General features: G+C 36.9%; 1 protein-coding gene across 1 annotated transcript in view; it reads left to right on the forward strand.

The window, feature by feature from the left end:
• The window catches only part of LOC114481563 (potassium voltage-gated channel subfamily H member 4-like), a 43,580-nt gene that overhangs the window by 12,161 nt on the left and 11,787 nt on the right, over nucleotides 1-19,632 (forward strand). The window contains exons 4-10 of the mRNA XM_028476498.1: nucleotides 3,765-3,998; nucleotides 8,546-8,677; nucleotides 10,065-10,198; nucleotides 14,599-14,839; nucleotides 15,306-15,463; nucleotides 16,402-16,603; nucleotides 18,470-18,664. Coding sequence (XP_028332299.1) covers nucleotides 3,765-3,998; nucleotides 8,546-8,677; nucleotides 10,065-10,198; nucleotides 14,599-14,839; nucleotides 15,306-15,463; nucleotides 16,402-16,603; nucleotides 18,470-18,664 — 1,296 coding nt within the window. The remainder of the gene's footprint in view (nucleotides 1-3,764; nucleotides 3,999-8,545; nucleotides 8,678-10,064; nucleotides 10,199-14,598; nucleotides 14,840-15,305; nucleotides 15,464-16,401; nucleotides 16,604-18,469; nucleotides 18,665-19,632) is intronic.

Below are 19,632 nucleotides of genomic sequence, written 5' to 3' on the forward strand. Positions count from 1 at the left end.
TAAGTGGTTTATCTGCATTTTATTCACAATGGATCTTGGGTGTCATGAATGTAATGAAGGTGGTGGTTAGCAGTAGCATCATCATGGCAGATTACAGTTGTAGCAAGTCAGCGCAGATGTGTAATTAAGGAAGCTGATGCAGCTGAGCGACCACTACAAACAAAATCCCTGAGAGGATTACAGCCTAAGAACTGAGGCATTGTCACAGTCTCACACACACACACACACACACACACACACTCTCCAATGAACTGTCTATGTGCTGCAGGATTGCTTGTTTACAAAGTGATTACAGAAGAAATCAGAATAGAATTGCAGGATCTGAAGTAAACAAAGGGTTTGTTGTTGTGGTGTCATTTTCTTTCAGTTCTCAAAATCTCATTTTCAATTTCTTTGTCACTTTCTTGCCTGCACACAACGTGTCGCGTTATTAAAATACCTCTCATCCCTGCTTTTGGATTGTAGAGTTTTTGTCCTTAATCCAGTTTCCGCTCTTCTTGGAACGTTTTCTACGGTTTTAATGTGTTTGTGGGCATTTTAAACAATCTTCCCGAATTTAAAACCCTAAACTGGAAATGACAGACTCCACTGTTGTTCATTCCAATAGATTTCTGCCAGGTTGAAGTCAGAACCCTAGATTGGTGGCCAGATATTGGAAGTTGGAAGAAGGAAATGAGTTACTGCAGAGTGGCTACTGCAGTGTTCCACAATGTTGAATGCACAACATTGTCCAAAGTATATTTCTATACTGAAAAACTAAGACTTAGAGACTAAAATGACTTGCATAATGCTGTATATTATCAGCTCGTCCTCCTATTCACACAGTTGCTCAGAATTGAGCAGTGTTAGTGTTAAAGACATGAACACATAATCACAAAATAAAGATTATGGATGAACTGCTTTTAGAATATTAAAATAAAAGTGTGTTCTAGTGCCGCTAATCTGTTTTACTGCTACAGTTTATTTTAACATAAATCTCCAAATTCAGCATCACAACTATTAGGACTTTGTCTTTAATGAGATTCCAAAAAATTGCATTTGACTGCAGGACTGAAACATGACTTCTTCTTCACTTTACTAAGCTTTGAAGAGCAGCAGTAGCTTACCACAGCAAAGGCTTAAAAACCTTCTCCGCCTGTTGTTGATGGATCACACTAATGCCCGTCTCGTTCTATAATTCCTCACTACGCACCCAAGAAATGCTGTCGCTGCTCAGAAAAGACATCGCCTCTACGGACCGTTTTCTGATCCATACGGGCAATTAAAGTGTGTAGGATTGGGAGCTGCTCTTTAATACTCTTTCTTTGTAGACTTGCTTTCTGTCGAGGTTCCTCACGCTGCCTGTACGGCATTCAGAGAATCTGATTTCAGATGCAAAGCGTGCACTTTCTGATCCTCAATGGTGACTTGTGCAAGGAATTAACTGGAAAATTTACGTTGGCTCTGCTTCAATACGTTAAATATGCCATAATCCAACATGTACATAAGTGCAGCGTGCTTTAACTTCAACTCAAGTTTCCATTTTTTAGCTTCTAGCGTCCTATTTTTTATGTAGACAAAAATAAATGTTTGGTGGACTCTGTTCACCTTATTTTGTTAACATTTTTTAAAGAAAAACTAATTGGACAAGGACTTTGTGCCTGGGGGTCCCTTTATAGGGTTAGGACCACTTGCTAATGTTAGACATAATAATAGATGGCACTCTTTCAAAATAAAAGGACAGGACTCATCAGTTAAGAACTTCTGCTCAATACAGAGCCCAGTGGCGTCTGTAAGTAAAGGATCAATGGAATTAATACCAATATGTTAAGGTTTTGTTTATTCAGACAAGTTTTGATTATCAACTGCCAGTCTTCCTCAGAGGTGATTGCTTTGATGTATCCCTAGTTGTCTCATAAGGTCAGCATCTTCTGATGACTTTCATGTGTCCTTATGAGTTTTCTCTTATTACACCAAATTAATACACAAATTAATGAATGAATCAATGAAACTTCTTTTTTTTTTTTTTACCGCTGGTGCACAACATGCAACCTTTGAGAAGTTCTTCCAGTTTCCAGTGTTCATCACTGGAAACGCTGTTTAATTGGGTTTAAACTCATTGATGCATACAAACAACCTGCTGTTGCTCAAATTAGACTACGAATAATGCTGCTTCTGATACTTTTAATCTGTTTAGCAAAGTACGAAAAAAAGAAGCCCCTATAGCAGACATGGGCAGCTCTAATTTTATGTGGCCACCAAAGAAAACGTACAAAATGACAGAAAAATACACAAAACAAGTGCAAGAATGCATTAAAAAATACAAATAATTTCAACATTGCTGGAAGATACAGTAAAAGACAAGATAAAAACACATAAAATACTCAAAAAACACACAAAAGTACTACAGAACGACAGCAGTAGTACACAAAAAGACAAGAAAAACACAAAAAATAACCACACAAACCCGCAGTACTCACAAACAAGCAAAATGACAACAGAAATACTCAAAAAAACACACGCACATGCACAATAGGACTTCAAAAAACATATATACTTTACAGGAAAAACACACAAAAGGACTACAGAAATACACAAAATGCCTCACACCGAGCAAGACAACAACAAACGTACACAGTTCTTTATTGTATTAATGCTCAGATCTTCAACATGAACGTTGATCATGTGACCCTCTGATCAATCACACATGTTTTTCAGCCCCGCTGTGATAAAAGTTGCCTACTTCTGCCCTATTGTATCATACAGGTAGGCCTATTATGATTTATCTGGTGTGTATAGACTAGATTTTGCTAGAGCACGTAAACAAAAGAGTTTCTGTAACAGCCTCATTAAGGTCAGATGCCCAAAGATTGATACTATGCAGGTAAGCTGAACAAACGTCTGCAGGTGTTTGGTTACTGGAGCCAGATCCCACTGCACTATGTTCCCTTCCTGGAGTCACAATCATATCATGTGACACACAGAACAGGAGACAGTAGAGCTGTCCATGGTGCTGAAAGCATGCAGGCAGCTTAAACAGGACCACCATGGTGTTACAGTGAAAATGTAAAATTCCTCTACTTTACTTTGACATGTAGACATATGAGCCCATGAAGCCCATGCATGTGTTGCAGAGAGGCTCATTAAAATTTGACATTACGTCCAATATACAGGCAATGGAAACGTATGTTATTCCTTTATTTAATGCCTTATTTAATCCTTATTCAATTAAAAGTATTTTACTTAATTATGTATATTTTCTTTGTTTGTTTAGTGTCTTATTTTGATCTGCATTATTTCTCATGCCTCCGTAAAGTAATTTCGCCCTGGGATCAATAAAGTACATCTGATTCTGATGATGTCATTTTATGTTAAACTGTCTTTGACACATCACACATATTTCCTAAACACATTTCATATTTTTTTATCCCCTCATTTATCCCAGAGCTCAACAAAAATCCTTCATACTCAGTCAGCGCTTTACTCTCTTATCATCTGTAACCTGATTTCCTCAGCTGTCCATTAATGTCCTGACTACTGACCATCAGCAGGAAATTAATTTAACTCCATGCTGTATCATCATCAAGTCTGACACGTTTACTCAGAACAGCTTTGATATCCACACAGAGACTAAAAAGGACTTTGATTTCCCTGCAAATTAAAAGATTACGTGACTAGTCTGTTTGTTGCTGGCCTTCAAAGCGGTTTAGCTTTAAACGCTCAAAGCTTAAAACTCTTTGCTTCTGCCTTTGATGTCTCTTTACCTTCATGTCTTCTTCTTTCAGACAGTAACTTCCTGCTGGGTAATGCACAGGGCCATCGTGGATACCCCATTGTTTACTGCTCGGACGGCTTCTGTGAGCTGACGGGTTTCACCAGGACTGAAGTCATGCAGAAGAACTGCAGCTGTCACTTCCTGTACGGGGCCGACACCAGCGAGCATGTAGCGCAACAGATGGAGAAGGCCCTCGAGGGCCGCGAGGAGTATCAGGCCGAGGTCCACTTCTACAAGAAGAACGGTGAGTTGTTGAAGTGTTAACACACACAGCTGTAAGATGCTAACACCTCGTCTGTACTGGTAAATATATATTTACATACAGTAGATGTGAATGTATGCTATTGTTTGTAGAGTCAGTTATTTATTCATAATTTCTACATCCAATACAGAGAAAGTCTAAAGCTGCTCGACACAATCTTTTCAGATAAAGACATCGTGTAGGCCTCATATATTAGTAAATCAAAGATCATTTGAAACTGTAAACACGAGGTTAACTGACTTTGTCGGAAAGGTTTCGCACATTGCATTATGGGATAGTTGCACAGAAATGTTTTTACTTCATTCTTACCATGATCCCATGCCCATGGCGACCTCTCCCGTTCTTGTCCTCCCATGTTATATGTGATTGTCTTTCCATGTTTCTTTACTTCCTTACTTCCTTTTTTGTAAATACACGTCACAGGACGTGACATACCTGGTCACATGACCACTGCTCTCCCAGTAAACATGGCGCGGTACATGTGGACAGAAGAGGAGACTGGGACGTTTCTTAGCGTTATACTTAAAAATATTACCGCTACATTAGAGGTGAAACAACAAAGGAATACAGAGTGTTAATAGGAAGTTTGGAGCGTCCGTATTCCTGTGGCGAAGTCTCGCGGGATGAGTTGCGAGGCTCCTCCCCAAAACAACGTTCAAAGCACAATTATACTTTGTCGACAATTAGAAATATCGCTTTTATTTTGAGAAAATCTGTAATGGAAACCCAGCCACAGGGAATTCTGGGAGCAAACTAGAACAAAAATGGTGTAAAGTTTAATCTCAAGAAAACTTTTCAGAAGTTGTCAACAAACCGAGGGCTTAGTAGAGACCAAAACAAAACAATTTGGCAATTTCAACATTTTACATTTGTTTTTTCCAGCAAATGATCTTTTATTTATTGATCTGAGGCCTACATTACATCTTCATCTGATTAAAAGAATAAATAAATGTGTCTAGAAGCTTTTAAAGCACGTCGATATAAAGCAGTTTACCTATAGACCAGTCAAATCCATCACTGGTTGAACTTCACAGACTAGAATAAGAACGCACCCTGAGATACATGTGAATGAGGCAATAGCGTAGTGTTTCTGGGCTTCTTGTCTAAATTAACAGTAAAGATAATGAAATGCCTAAAGAGGAAGTATTGGACTAAACTTAAATAAATGCACAATGTCTGAACTGGTTCCTATTTGTAAAGACTTTTTGCATTTGACCATTTTAATGAGCAGCTGAACCAGGAAACTCCTAATTCTAATCTATTTTTATGTAAATGAAGCAGAAGAAGGGGGACTAGTCCTTTGTTAATTCATTAATGTAACACTCCAACAGCTCAGTTTTACTACCATTACAAAACAAAAGGAGAATAAGTGAGTCATTCATGTCAATGATTCATCCACCTTTGTTGTTTAGTCACCCTTAGTGAAGAGGAAGAAAATACATGTTTGATCAACGTGTCCTGTACAGAATTAAATTCATCTTCTCCATTTTAACGCTGGTGAGATCCTGTTGCTGTGTAACACTGAAACGTGGACGCCAGAACCTGCTTTTTTGCAGAGTTTTGAGTTTTGCAACCCCAACTATGATGATTAACTGCAAAAGCAGAGCGGAGCGACCAGTGATTCCTTATAAGCTTCTTACTCAGTTTTAGTCATTTATAATGATCTGAAAAAAATAGGACAATTTTTCCTGACAGTTCAAGGAAAGGAAATCATTTCTGAAGCTGTACGACTGAAAAGTTCCAGACAAACAAAGATGAGAACACAGTTATTTTTGCGTGCAATTGGCTTGCATGCTTTATCCTTCGATGGAACACACACACACACACACACACACACACACACACACACACACACACACACACACACACACACACACACACACACACACACACACACACACACACACACACACACACACACACACAGGGGACATTGTTGGAGTTGTGAAGCATCTGTTTGGTGACAGAGCATTGCTTCCGAGCTGATAATGAGCATTAGGGGTGATAGTGAGGTCTTAGATCTATGGCGCTGTTTCCCTCTCAGACCTGTTATTTCCCACCCTCTGGTTTGCTCTTTCACATCTCGTCCAATCCTTCTCAACATGACTTGGATCTAGTTTGGGGTATTTTTAGAAAACTCTGTACAATGCTCCCACCGTTCCGATATGGGAAGAGTTTACATTACATGTGTCCTTGGCATAAAAACCGTCATCATTAGGTTGGTTCATATACAAAGGAGCAGCCATATATACTGTATGTATATTATGTATAAGTAATGAATAAAGACACTCTACTGGAAAATGACTATTGGAAAAGTTCTAATCATCTCTCGTAAACATGACAAAAGTAAAAGTTAAAGCCAGTATTTAAGGAAATGTTTTTGTTTTACAAAAAAAAAAACCTGAACACAATCACAAGAGCCTCTTATAAATAAATATCCATGTGTTTTACTGTAATGTGCAGTTTTTTGGCTGAAAACAATAACAACCATGTGTGTCTATAGACACGCCCACTCATGAATATGCATAAGTAAGCCTCAAAAGAGCCTGTTTGTTGAAGCCTCATGACATTGACTTTACAGAGGCTAAAACTCCAGAAAACAGGTGAGTTTGGGAAAATAAACCTCAAATACTATGTTGTTGAAGTTCTTAGAACAAATGGAGATGTGTAAAAAAATAGCATAATACTGGACATTTAAGTCTTGGGAGAAAGAAGTAAACGTCCAGAGAGGACTAGGAGCATGCTTTATAGAATACAGTTACACATTCAGTGACTGACCACTGAAAAATGCCAAAACGTTGTAGGTTTTGATTTATGAAACCACCAACAAACAATGTTCAATCTGAATTACGAGTTTCTAGGTGGTTCAAAACCAAAATCAAGCAAATACCCAACTTGCATCAGTCTGATCCAAGAGTATTGGCTGCTTTGTGAAAACAAAAAGGAACCAGAAAGCATTCAGACACAAATCCATGTATCCATAACGACGGTCGTCGTCCAGATCTGGATAAAACTCAGTGGTGTGATAGAGGAACCAACTCTTTGGGTCAAAATTCATTAACATTATTCAATTACAAACCGGGATATACTTTACATCTTTGAATATTTGCCAAAAATAAGAAAAAAATTGGTTTTTAACCCTTAAGAGTCATTTTTCTTCTACTCTGATTGGTGTTTTTGTGTCATTTTAAGTCTATTCTGATTATACTGTACGTCAAAATGAACAATCAACATTAAATTCATACAGCTGAAGTTGTGCTGAAAAGAATGATAGCAAACAGTTTCTATGGTGAGATAAATAAAGGTTAAATCAAAAGTATACCCTGGACTGTAGAAGGTTTAAACTGATTCAGATTTGGGACTTTTTTTCCCAAACACCTAAATACTGTAAGTAAATAAAAAAAATCAACCCGGGCAGGATCATAACCTCCACGGTGGCTGTAACTCGTAGCCGCTGCTTAAGGGGAAATACATTGTCAAAGTAAAAGTCAACTTAAATGAGATAAAGTATAGGTGTTATAATACATTTATCATTAAGACAAAAGAACGTTAGAAAAGACAAAAACAACGACTGTGGCTCAGGTGCTGCAGAGCTTTGCCCAATAATTGGAACGTTAGTAATTCAATCTATGTTTGTGAAAAATGGCTGTGGGTTAGGGTTATTATTAAAATACAATACAAAGATACAGAAAGGGGACAAGCAAGAATTATACATGCAAAATTAAAATAAAATAAACCTATAAATCAATAAATAATAGAGGTAAATCAGTCATCATTCCACTATTGTTTATTGGATGCTTTTTTTTCCTGTATGAATAAGGGATTTAGTTTTGATGTATTGTTTAACTTCACACAGAAATCTTACAAAGAGGGGAATACTGTATATTTGTTGAATTTAAATGTGTGAATATAGAATTTACCATTGAAAATGGAACAGGTTTACAATGAAATCAACTTTATCGTTTTAAGTCATTTTCCATTTGAGCCCAAAAACTAATTTAGTGACAACAGTAATAAGATGAATGTGTGATGGATTCTGATTCATTACTGCAAAAACTGCTTTTTTTTTTGGTGTCTAAACATTTGGGGAAATACAAATTGGTTGGATAAATATTGTGTAAGATTATAAGATGATTTTATTTTATCCTGTTGTTAATAGAAAATGTGTAAGGCAGTGTCCAAGCCTTTGCCCAATCAATGTTTGTAAAATGGTTTCTCAAAAAGCCTTTTACTCTGGGAGATATTTTAATCTTTTCATAAAATGTATCTCGTACAGTATATGTTCGTTAGTGCACGTTGGGTCCATAATATCTGAACCATTTATTAGTAGAAGAGCTTCCACTCTTACAGGTTCTTGAAACTGAAAATGACTTTTCATTAAAAGGGATAAACCATCAGGAATATCTTTGGTTACATTGAGGACCTGTTACATCGCACAGTCTATTATTATTAGAAAGTATATAAGTTTTAGGAGATGAAAAATATTTTCTTTGCTTCTGTATCTTTAAAACCGTTGCTTTGTTTTGCAGGTGTGTCTTTCTGGTGTTTGTTGGACATCGTCCCGATAAAGAACGAGAAAGGCGAAATGGTTCTCTACCTCTTCTCCTTTAAAGATATTAGCGACACTCACGGAAAGGGCCCCCACAACAGTAGGAAGGAAGGTTAGTTCTGTATTATATATATATATATATATGTATATATGTCTTAGGAAACATAATTCTTCTCAATATCAAGCACGATCACAGGGAAAGGGTCAATTTTAATTGTAATGATTGCATAATTAGTCATTAATTACATTTATGACATAATTATAATTGTAATTTAAACATGTTTGTCATTGTAATCATAATTTAACTGTAATTGAGTACCATGTTACAGGTCTATGGCTTACACAAGCGTAAATATTAAAATGTGTTTTATATCACGTTTTTTTACCGTCCTTGAAAATCCATCTATCTTTTTTATTTTTATTTTTTTGAAGGGTATACAGACACACAAAGTAGGCTCAGACGCCCACAACAAAAGCAAAATTACAGCTGATTTAAAACATGGGTCAAAACCGAACCATTATCATAATAACAGAAAGCTAACAAAAGAGGAACATTATGTTTTATGATGTTATTTATTTCAGGCTCAGTAATTGTGATAATTTGAATTTAAACTCTAGTTAATGAGAGCGTTTATGTTTTTGACTTTCAGTGGAAAAAAATAATTGTAATTTTAATTGTAATTGGAAAAAAAAAGCCAGTCATCTCCCAGTCAGCCTCAGAATAGACTTTAAAGTTCTGCTGCTGGTGTATAAATCTGTGAATGGGTTTGGTCCAGAATACATCAGTGACATGTTAGTCAGGTATGAACCCAGCAGGTCTCACAGATCTATGGACACAGATCAGATAGTGGAGCCCAGAGTACACAGTAAACATGGTGATGCTGCTTTTAGTTGTTATGCTGCAAAGAAGTGGAACAAACTGCCAGCAGAGCTGAAGTCAGCATCACATGTGAACATTTTTAAATCAAAGTTAAAGGCACTTTTTTTCTCTACTGCATATGATTGAGAGAGAGATTTTTTGTCATGTTGTTGATGTAATGATGATTTTACTGATGATTTTAATTGATTTTACTGATGATTTTAATTGATTTTACTGATGATTTTAATTGATTTTACTGATGATTTTAATTGATTTTACTGATGATTTTAATTGATTTTACTGATGATTTTAAATGTTCTTATTGATTTTAAACAATTGAATGTTTTATCATGTAAAGCACATTGAGTTGCCTTGAGTATGAAATGCGCTATACAAATAAATTTGCCTTGCCTTGCCTTGCCTCATCATAATCATCATAACTGACTTGTAACCGAACATGGATAATTGAAGACGTACTTGTAATTGAAAAATGTAATTGACCCCTACTTTGATTAGAGCTAAATGTATTATTGAGCATGAGTCAGGGTTTGTAGTTTAAAGCCATGCATGTTTGTATTCATAATGTCTTCACCATTTAGAACCTGCAGCTCACTGTGCTGATCTAGAGCCTGTGTGATAGTTGCAGATGACAAGAGGCTCAGGAGAAAAAGCAGCTCGCACTATAATGAGGCCAGAAAACGAGGACGCACCATGTTGTACCAGCTGACCAGCCATTTCTCCAGAGGGGGCAAGGGCGAAGTCAAACTGGGGGGAGTGAGTACACCTGCACTTCTCATGGCTATTAAAGTGTGTTATTCAGTCAGTCTGAATGTCAGTGAGTTTTTCAAAGACATGGGGAAAGCCTTGTCCTGAATTCTTAGGCTGTGTCTGAATATTCCCTCCTATGACGTCATGAGGTTAAGGAAAGGTGTTAGGAGAGGAGTTAGGAAAAGGCCATCATGTTTGTTTTGACGTGGTGCAAAACTATCTATTTCCAAAAATTAACTACTAAAAACACATTTATAACATTTTCCACTGATATAATCTAAAAAATCACAAGGTTTGAAAGTAAATCAAAGGAAAAGAGGCTATCAGGCTACGAGGAACTAAAGGTAAACTAAAAGAACGTCACATTAAGAATGGTTGCTCACGCTCACTAATATAAATTATTTTGAATAAAACATAATGTGGCTAAAAATGTCTCTGATCCGTTTTTATGTCAGCTATAATCTGATAATATGGTTTAGATATATTAAAATATGGGTTTTACTTTATTTAAAGTTGCATTGATAACTTACATGATCTCCGTTCCTTGTCGTTCATCGTGAGTTTCCCTAAGCGCTCAGGTGTGCGTGTTCCTTTAAATGTTGTCGCCGCAAGGAATTGTGGGTCAGCATTATGTGGTCTCCTTTGGTAAAGGATGTATCAGTGTTTCCTAGGGTAAAGGAGATTATAAAGGAAGCATTGAGCCTCCTTTCCTCAGCTTAAAGAGAAGTGGAACGCTCCTTATCATGGCCACCACTTAAACACTTCCTGGTGTTAAGGAAAAGTGGATAGAAAAGGAGATAGGAGGGAACATTTGGACACAGTCTTAGTCATTTTAGATTTTTTGCAGTGACTTCTTCTGGTGTCAGATGCACAAATTTATGAAACCCAATAGAAGCTTAAATGCATTTATTTTATAATATCAATTTATATTTGTAAATATGGAGCAATTATTTCATTGTACTTTCACTTTTTTCTATTCCATCCTACAATTGCAAGAAGATATTCTTGCTTATTATGTGTGTTCTTGCTCTGAAATAGTACGAGTTTGAATATAACCTAAACATTTAGTTGTTTTAAAAGCTTTTGATTATTCTTTAACACATTCCATATATAAGTTCCTTTTTCTTTTCTTTTTTCACTTTGTATGCACATGCTGTCGTAGGTCGACACTACATGAAGGGCAATCTTTTTAAGACAGCAATGCAATAGTCACTATACCTCTAGTCCACTAGTGCTAGTTTTTATAGGAGGGGCGGGGCCAACAGTCGTGGTAATATACTGCACTAAAATATGCAAAATTAAGAAAATTCACTCAAAGCCAACTTTAAGCTGCCACCCTCTTACTCTCCCTGTGTAATATATTCTTTGGTTCCTCTGATACAATGACACAAACACAGTTCAGCTTGTATTTCCTTTCATTAGAGAGACGATCCAACAAAAACACGAGCCGAGTTGTTTTCTTTGTGTCTAATCTGCCAGTTTTGATGCTTTCAACACCAGAGTGCATCAGCTTCCAAAACGAGGCTCGCTGACATTTAACCTAGCTTTGATTTTATGCTACTGTATTTCCCAGAGGTAAACCGCTATTCTCTCTTTCTACATACAGAGAAAGAAAGAAAGAAAGAAAGAAAGAAAGAAAGAAAGAAAGAAAGTGTAGTTTTTATGTATTTTCTACCTGTACTTGTAGATATCTTATTAGGCTGTGTCAATGGATCTCATCTATTACCAGGGTTGAGGTCAGTTAATCTTTTCAATTACAATTACATTTTCAATTACCCATGTTCAGTTACAATTCAATTTTTTCTAATTAAAAATGAATTACAATTGTTTTTTATCATCAGAAATTACAATTACGTTCTTAATTACCAAAGGTCAATTACAATTAATCACAATTAATGGTGTACTATGGCAGCCTTGCTTCCGTCAGTCTGCCCCAGGGCAGCTGTGGCTACAATAGTAGCTTACCACCACTAAGTGTGGAGTGAAAGAATAATGCCTTAGTTCTGTAAAGTGTCTATGATAAAGCGCTATATAAAATTCAATGCATTATTATTATTATTATTATTATTACTATTATTATTATTATTATTATTATTATTATTATTATTATTATTATTACTATTATCATTATTATTATTAATAATAATAATTATAATAATAATAATAATAATAATAATAATTACTGAGCCTGAAATAAATAACCTAATAAAAGTTATTTCTTCTTGTGTTAGCTTTCTGTTAGCATCACTAATGCTAATGGCTCCTAAATCAGCTGTAAAATACACTAAAAACAAATATCTATCATTTAATTTATTTCCCATCTATTGGTTACCTTGTTAGGCTTCATAATCAATAGCAACAGATTTTTAAAATTACAATTACATATTATTTTATTTTCTCTTCAGCCCATACAGTCACACTGAGGTTCTATAATTGTAGTGAATGTAGGGAAGCAGTGTTACCCTGATTTTCTCTTCCCGCTATAACTCAAACACATAACAGTGATTTTATTAAATTTTCTGCCATAAATATGAGGATAAAACTTCCTGATTGGCACGAAAACACAAATAATAAGGAACACTGTACTCAAATCACCCCCAACACATACTGTGCTTTACTGGGAACACTTCCTGCATCATAACTTTCTTACATCCAGACAACTTTGTGACTTCTCCCTGCTTTTACTGCTGAGTCACCTCGTTTCTTTCTGAATAGCCAAGCAGGGCCAACCTGCTTCCTCTCTGTATTTTTATTTGAGCTACCGTACATTCATCTCCATTTTCTCAGTTATTACTTCCATTTCCTTCTCCTTTACCACTGTTAAAGTGATTGTGTGCCCAACACACTTCCACATTTAAAGAGCAGAAGTCTCATAATGAATGTAATAGACTTCCCAATTCACAAGCAGGAGCACTTCATACTTTTGCAATTAAATTTTGTCGCTGAAAATAAGAAAAGCATAAAGATTAAGACTATATTTGAACTATAACTAAAGTAAATTGACATTCACATAATAAAAGCCCAGAATAACGACCCTTTGAAACTTGTTTTATTCAGATGTCAAGCTGAGGTCACGTTTGGTTTGTTAGACAAAGTTTTCCACCACTATCCACATTTTGTGTCCTTTCCTTTGTATTGTCGCTGCACAGCTTTTATTGTCTTTAAGTGATAAGATTGTTAATTAACTTTAACTAGTACAGTGCCTGTTGGAAGTATGCATTTATGTGGGAGCAAAAGTAGAGTTGTGATAAAGGGGTTTATTTGTATATATTATAATGTGGGTGCAATTTTTCTGGTTTAATTCTATGGGTATGATAAATGTTTGTTGTTGGGTTTTTTGACTCACTTTTATATTTTTTTGTTTGGTGTATTTTTCTGTAATGTATGTTTTTTGGAGTCATGTGTATTTTTGTATCTTTCTGTTGTGTTTTAGTGCATTTTTTTGTGCAGTTAGTTAACAAAAAGGTTGCTGACATTAAATATTTTGTGAAAAAGTCTGTCTGGTTAATTACTGACCCTGTCAAATATCAACCTATTCTTCTTTTTCTCAGGTGCTTTGTCTGTTTTTTAATTTCTTAGCCTAAAAACAAAAAAACGCCCCTGGAGCCTCGCCCACGGAGGTTCCCGGTCCCGGGGGGATGCCCTTGGGGTCCGGCGGTCTTTGCGGGGGTCTTCCGGGGCGGGCGGCGCAGCCTGTGCCCTTGCATGCCTGCAAGTGCGGCGCGGGGTGGCGGCGCGGGGTGGCCCCTGCTTGGGCGGTGCCTGTGGGGCCGGGGTCTGTGGCTCTGCCTCCTCGGGGCTGTGCACGCCGCATACCGGTATCACGGTCCGGCTGGAGCCCTTGGGGGGGGGTCCTGACTTTGACAATAACTAAGGCTCATTGTGCTGGTGGCATCAATGAGGAGTGATCTGGGGCGCTCAGGCGGCTCTGGCCGTCTCCTGGACGTGGGCCTTTGCTCTTCAGCTAGGGTTTCATGCGGGGGGCTCTCACAATATGCACAACTATAACATCACATCTCACTCTCACTTGAAAGCAGTCAACTCTTCCCCACCCTTTCCATTTCCCACCCTGACTCCCTCTTCCCTGTTTCCTTCCCCCCCACCTAGATCTAACACTGCCCTCTCTTTTTATATCCTCCCTATATTAAAGTGTTTCTTACCCTTCCTTAGGGAGGGCTGGTGATGGCCACAACTATGCAATAAAATAAATACATTTATTTAATTGCAATAACTAAACATGCATTGCTGTCTTTAAAAGATTGCACTTCTTATAGTGTTGACCTTTGACAGCATGTGCAGACAAAGTGGGGAAAAACAGTCTCTGACTTTTAACCTCGACAATTTTGAAGTTATTATCAAAGGTTGCATTTCTGCCCTCTGTCTCTCTTTTATCTGCTTTCTCACAGACTATCGTTGACAAGCCTTCCATACCAGAGTACAAGGTGGCAGCCGTGCACAAGTCTCGCTTCATTCTCCTCCATTACAGTGTGTCGAAAGCTCTGTGGGACTGGCTCATCCTGCTGGCTACCTTTTACGTGGCCGTAACCGTGCCCTACAGCATCAGCTTCACGTCACATGACGATATCGTCAAAGCCGCACGTTCCACTTTTATCAGTGACATCGCCGTGGAGCTACTATTTATCATTGGTATGTGTTTAAATGACAAGCTAAGACAATCAAAAAAAAAGTCCTCGCTGGTATGGAATTAATTTACAGTCCTTATGCAGGATTCATAAAAAAATTGTTTAACATTAAAAACGACTGCAATCATGCAATATAAGCACCGGGACAACAGTGTGCACCTGTAAATATTGTTCAGTTTCATTTAAACAATGATGTTTTCTTTCTTTTGCGGGCCAAATTGGATGCTCCAAAGAGCGAGATTTTGTCCCCGGGCCATGAGTTTAACACCTGCTCTACATCAATTTATACAATTCATTAACATTGAAGAATTTGTGTTATTTAAATTAGTAGCGTCCTCGGACCTACAGTATTACATAACATACAGTTCCTAAAAGGAAAGTGGTAAACTGTGAGTGTAGTTGAGGATGATTATTTGCTCTGTTTAAATTTGATTCAATTGAACTGTAATCCAATGTTTTTGTCCTGGCAGATATAATTTTGAACTTCCGCACCACCTATGTGAGTCAGTCAGGACAGGTGGTGTATGAGGCACGCTCCATTTGCATCCACTACGCCACCACATGGTTCTTTGTGGACCTGGTGGCTGCTCTGCCCATCGACCTGCTTTATGTCTTTAACATCACTGTGGTGAGCATCAATGGATATCACACTATAGCAGGGTTGGGCTCAATTATAATCATAATTGCATAATTGATAATGAATTAAATTTATGGCATAATTGTAATCGTAATTGGAATGTTAAGATAGTGTTGCCCTTCTAATCGTAATTGAATTGGATTTGAGTTAAAATAATTAACTTTGTAATTGTAATTACCATGGAAATTCAATAAAAAAAGTTCCAATGCAATTTAATTAAACACAAAACAGATTTATGGTTTATATTTCATTTTTAAAATTCTTCATTTTTCCCACTACCTGTCAGTGAAGTTTCACACTCATACAGGTGGTAAGGGTTAGAGGAGTTATGGTATATATATATATATATATATATATGTGTGTGTGTGTGTATATATATGTGTATAGATATATGTGTGTGTATATATATAGTTTGGGGTTTTTTTTCATAGGGACGATACTGTGAATGTCACTGATGTTTTGTATATAGAGTTTAGAGTTACAGCTGAATTCCAACTCTTTTTCTTAGTTGGACTTTTACATAAGATATTATAATAAATGCACTAAAATGGAAATGTGAAGATGCTAAAATTACACTGTACACACATAAAACCTGCACAAAATCATTACAACACTATATAAGTAAAAGTTAATGATTGAAATGTAGTAATTGAGAACGAATCATAATTTACCTTCAGGGGGAAAATAATAATTATAATTTATTTTTGACTGGGGAAAAAATGCCGGTTTTCATAATCATAATTGAATAGTAATTGAACATGTATAATTGAAAAAGATTAATTGACCCCAACCCTGCACTATAGTGATAGTGTTGACGAACATTGAATTACTGTTGCATCCTAACGAGTTTAAAATCTACTCAGTACAGACATGTTCTAGTCCTGACTTGATGCTTTTTTTTTGGTGGTTATTTTCTTTCTCCTGTTCAGAGCTCCTTGGTCCACCTCTTTAAGACGATACGTCTCCTGCGCCTCCTTCGTCTGCTCCAGAAGCTGGACCGCTACTCCCAGTACAGTGCCATGGTGCTGACCTTACTCATGTCTGTGTTTGCACTGCTGGCACACTGGATGGCCTGCATCTGGTACATCATTGGACAGAACGAAATGGAGGCCAACGAAACCTGGGATATAGGTGAGAACAAAAGGCTGTGTATCACATTGTGGATATCAGGACAAATATGATAATAACAGAAACATATTCTTTGTGTTTATTCAGGCGTCATTGTGGAAGAAGTCATATTATAGAAAGTCCAATTAATGCACTACTTGTCTATAAATAGCAAGTGCTAACCTAATGGGTGTGGACACTATATGCTGCACCACTAATGAGAACCATATGAAACTAAATCTAATGCTAATACTACACAGTTCTATAATGTCTGGTTGTTTTATTGTAGTAGAGTAAAAACCATGAAAAAAAAACTCACTGTCATCGTAAATAAAACTAGGCAAGACCTGTATTTGTAAGGCGAATACGGGTTTGGCAATTGGAAATTGAAAAAAATGGCATAAATGACAACCTGTATCTGGATTTGTTGACAAATTTGTTCTTTTTACTAATTAAATTAAAAGCAATAATGCAGGAAAAACAGAAGACTGACCATGACCTTGAACTAATGAAATGTTGTTCAATGGTACCAGTCTGAGCTCAGTATCTCATGGCCAAGTTATAGGGAAAAATTTATTATTTTGTTTTGACAGCTTTGTCATCTTGACAGCGTGTTCTGGCTTCCGGAGTCTTTTTCTGTGGAGTTCTTGACCTTAAATGTGACCTTGAGCAAAGGTCATGGTCACACGTTGATAGGAAATGTTGTTCAATGGTACCAGTCCAATGGACCCCTACTGATCTTTTTACTGGTAGGTCGTACAGCTTCAGTCCAATTAAATAAAATACTCCACTTGAGATGAACTTTTCATAAATGTAAGCATCAGACTTGTATGATAAATATTTGTACAGATATGGAAATATTTGGTTTTTGACACTTGACACATCCTTGACCTTTACATTTTGGCTCCAAAAAAAGGTCAACAGCACATCCATGACATTGCCCCTATGAGATGGCATACGTGTCATTAGTGCTGCATTAATAACCTAGGAGGAGACCAAAGACAAAGGACTTGCGGAAGAAAAATATCAAGAACTCCTACGATTACAATGTATTTGGCAATTTTCAAATACCAAATACAATAATGAAGCCATGTTGTGGCTGTGCCTTAAAGCAAAAGTAACAGCTAACAAGGGTCCTGTCTTGCTTTTGTTGCCAACAGCGCTGATACGATTCCCATAGTACTCGAGGCTACTGCAAAATTAAACCTGGCTTAAGACTTGTCAGAAAGTGTCGCTTAAAGTGTGTATGTTGTGTTTGCATAATGTGTGGACGTGTTGTCTGTAGGGAGGTTAGGTCATACCTGCTAATTAAAAATGGCTTTGTTTATTTATTCCTGCAGGAACAAATCTAATTGTGCCTTTCCCCACACAGACAAACCAGCTTACGCACACACACACACACATGCAAACACACACAAACGCACACTTTTCCAGACCATCTGTGAGTGCAATGCAAGTTTTGAAGAAATAATTGTGAAACATTAACACAGTAAGTTAATACAGTATGTTCAGTGTGCACAAAAGGATAACATTAAAGATGAAGAAAAGGTTTCCATTTTTGTCCAAAAAAAGTAAATAATAAAAACCACACATTTGTATTAAAAAAAAAAAAAAAAATCATAAAGAAATCATCCAAAGTTATGTCATATAGGATACATTTTCATATTAATTGTAATGTTAAAGAAAAACTACAATCCTGACAGTGTCAATTTGATCAATATGGGTTTTAGGATAAAGAATAATAGTTCTGTTGTTGTTTACATTTGTAAATCTTGCAGCATCGGGTTCCCCTGGTGTCTATGTGGTTCAATTCAACTACACAATCTGTATAAAGCAAGAAACGGCTCCTCGTGGACTATATTTGTCTTTCATCCTCTTTTCTCTCCTCAGGTTGGCTCCATGAGTTGGGCAAACGTCTAGAGACGCCCTACATCAACAGCTCTGTGGGCGGCCCGACAGTGCGCAGCTCCTACATTGCTGCCCTCTACTTTACCCTCAGCAGCCTGACCAGTGTGGGCTTCGGCAACGTCTGTGCCAACACGGATGCAGAGAAGATTTTTTCCATTTGCACCATGCTCATCGGTGGTATGGTTGACACCAGTTTCATAAATGTGAATCACATTGTGAATGTGAATAGCTGCACAAAAGGATGAATGAGACATTTCTATCGCCATTAATAACACTACAGTAGGTGCAAGTGTACGGGCACCCTTTTGTGAAAGATTGCAATGATTTGCGCAATCCAGATCTGATCTTTATGAAACATTCTGAAGTAATTGAGGAATCAATCCAACATAACCGGGTCAAATTTCATTAATATTGGTCATTTTTTATCAACCAAAATATGAAGTTTTTAAATTTTGCCAATGGTGAGAGAAAAGGATTTTTGTGGATTTTAAAAATGATCCAGATTCAGTATATTAATCTGGATCCTTTCCGCTGTGATAGAAGTTGTCTACCTCTGGCGTAAGATCTATCTTTGGTTAAAATTTTGTCAAAATCCATTAAGTGGTTTTGAAGTGCCGTAGTCTTGCTAACAGGGAAAGAACAGGAAAAATGGCCTGTGAAAATATTACCTCCTTGGCAGAGGTAATTAGCAAAAATATGTGTCATGTTACGTTTAACTCAGAATTTGGAGCTGAGAAAGACGTCATGGCTGAGTTATCACGTTTCCAGTTACAAAGTATAGGAAAAAAGTTGTGGGGGCGTTCCAGTGGAAATTTCCCACTCAGAACTCGGACATCCTTAAATCCTGACTTCCTAGTATAACTGGATTACAGTTATTCTCGTATTACGTATTTGGCAATTTGAAAAAAAATGGCAAAAATGACAACCTGTATCTGGATTTGTTTGTTTTTTTTAAACTAATTAAATTGAAAGTAAAAATGCAGGAAAAACAGAAGAATGACCTTGACCTTAAATATGACCTTGAGTGAAGGTCAAGGTCACACATTGAAAGGAAATGTTGCTCAATGGTACCAGTCTGAGCTCTGTATCTCAATTTGTGGCCAAGTTATAGGGAAAAAAGTTTTTTTTTTGATGTTTTTTGTGAC

Source organism: Gouania willdenowi, chromosome 19 (genome assembly GCF_900634775.1).
Source record: "Gouania willdenowi chromosome 19, fGouWil2.1, whole genome shotgun sequence".
NCBI classification, from domain to species: Eukaryota; Metazoa; Chordata; class Actinopteri; order Blenniiformes; family Gobiesocidae; genus Gouania; species Gouania willdenowi.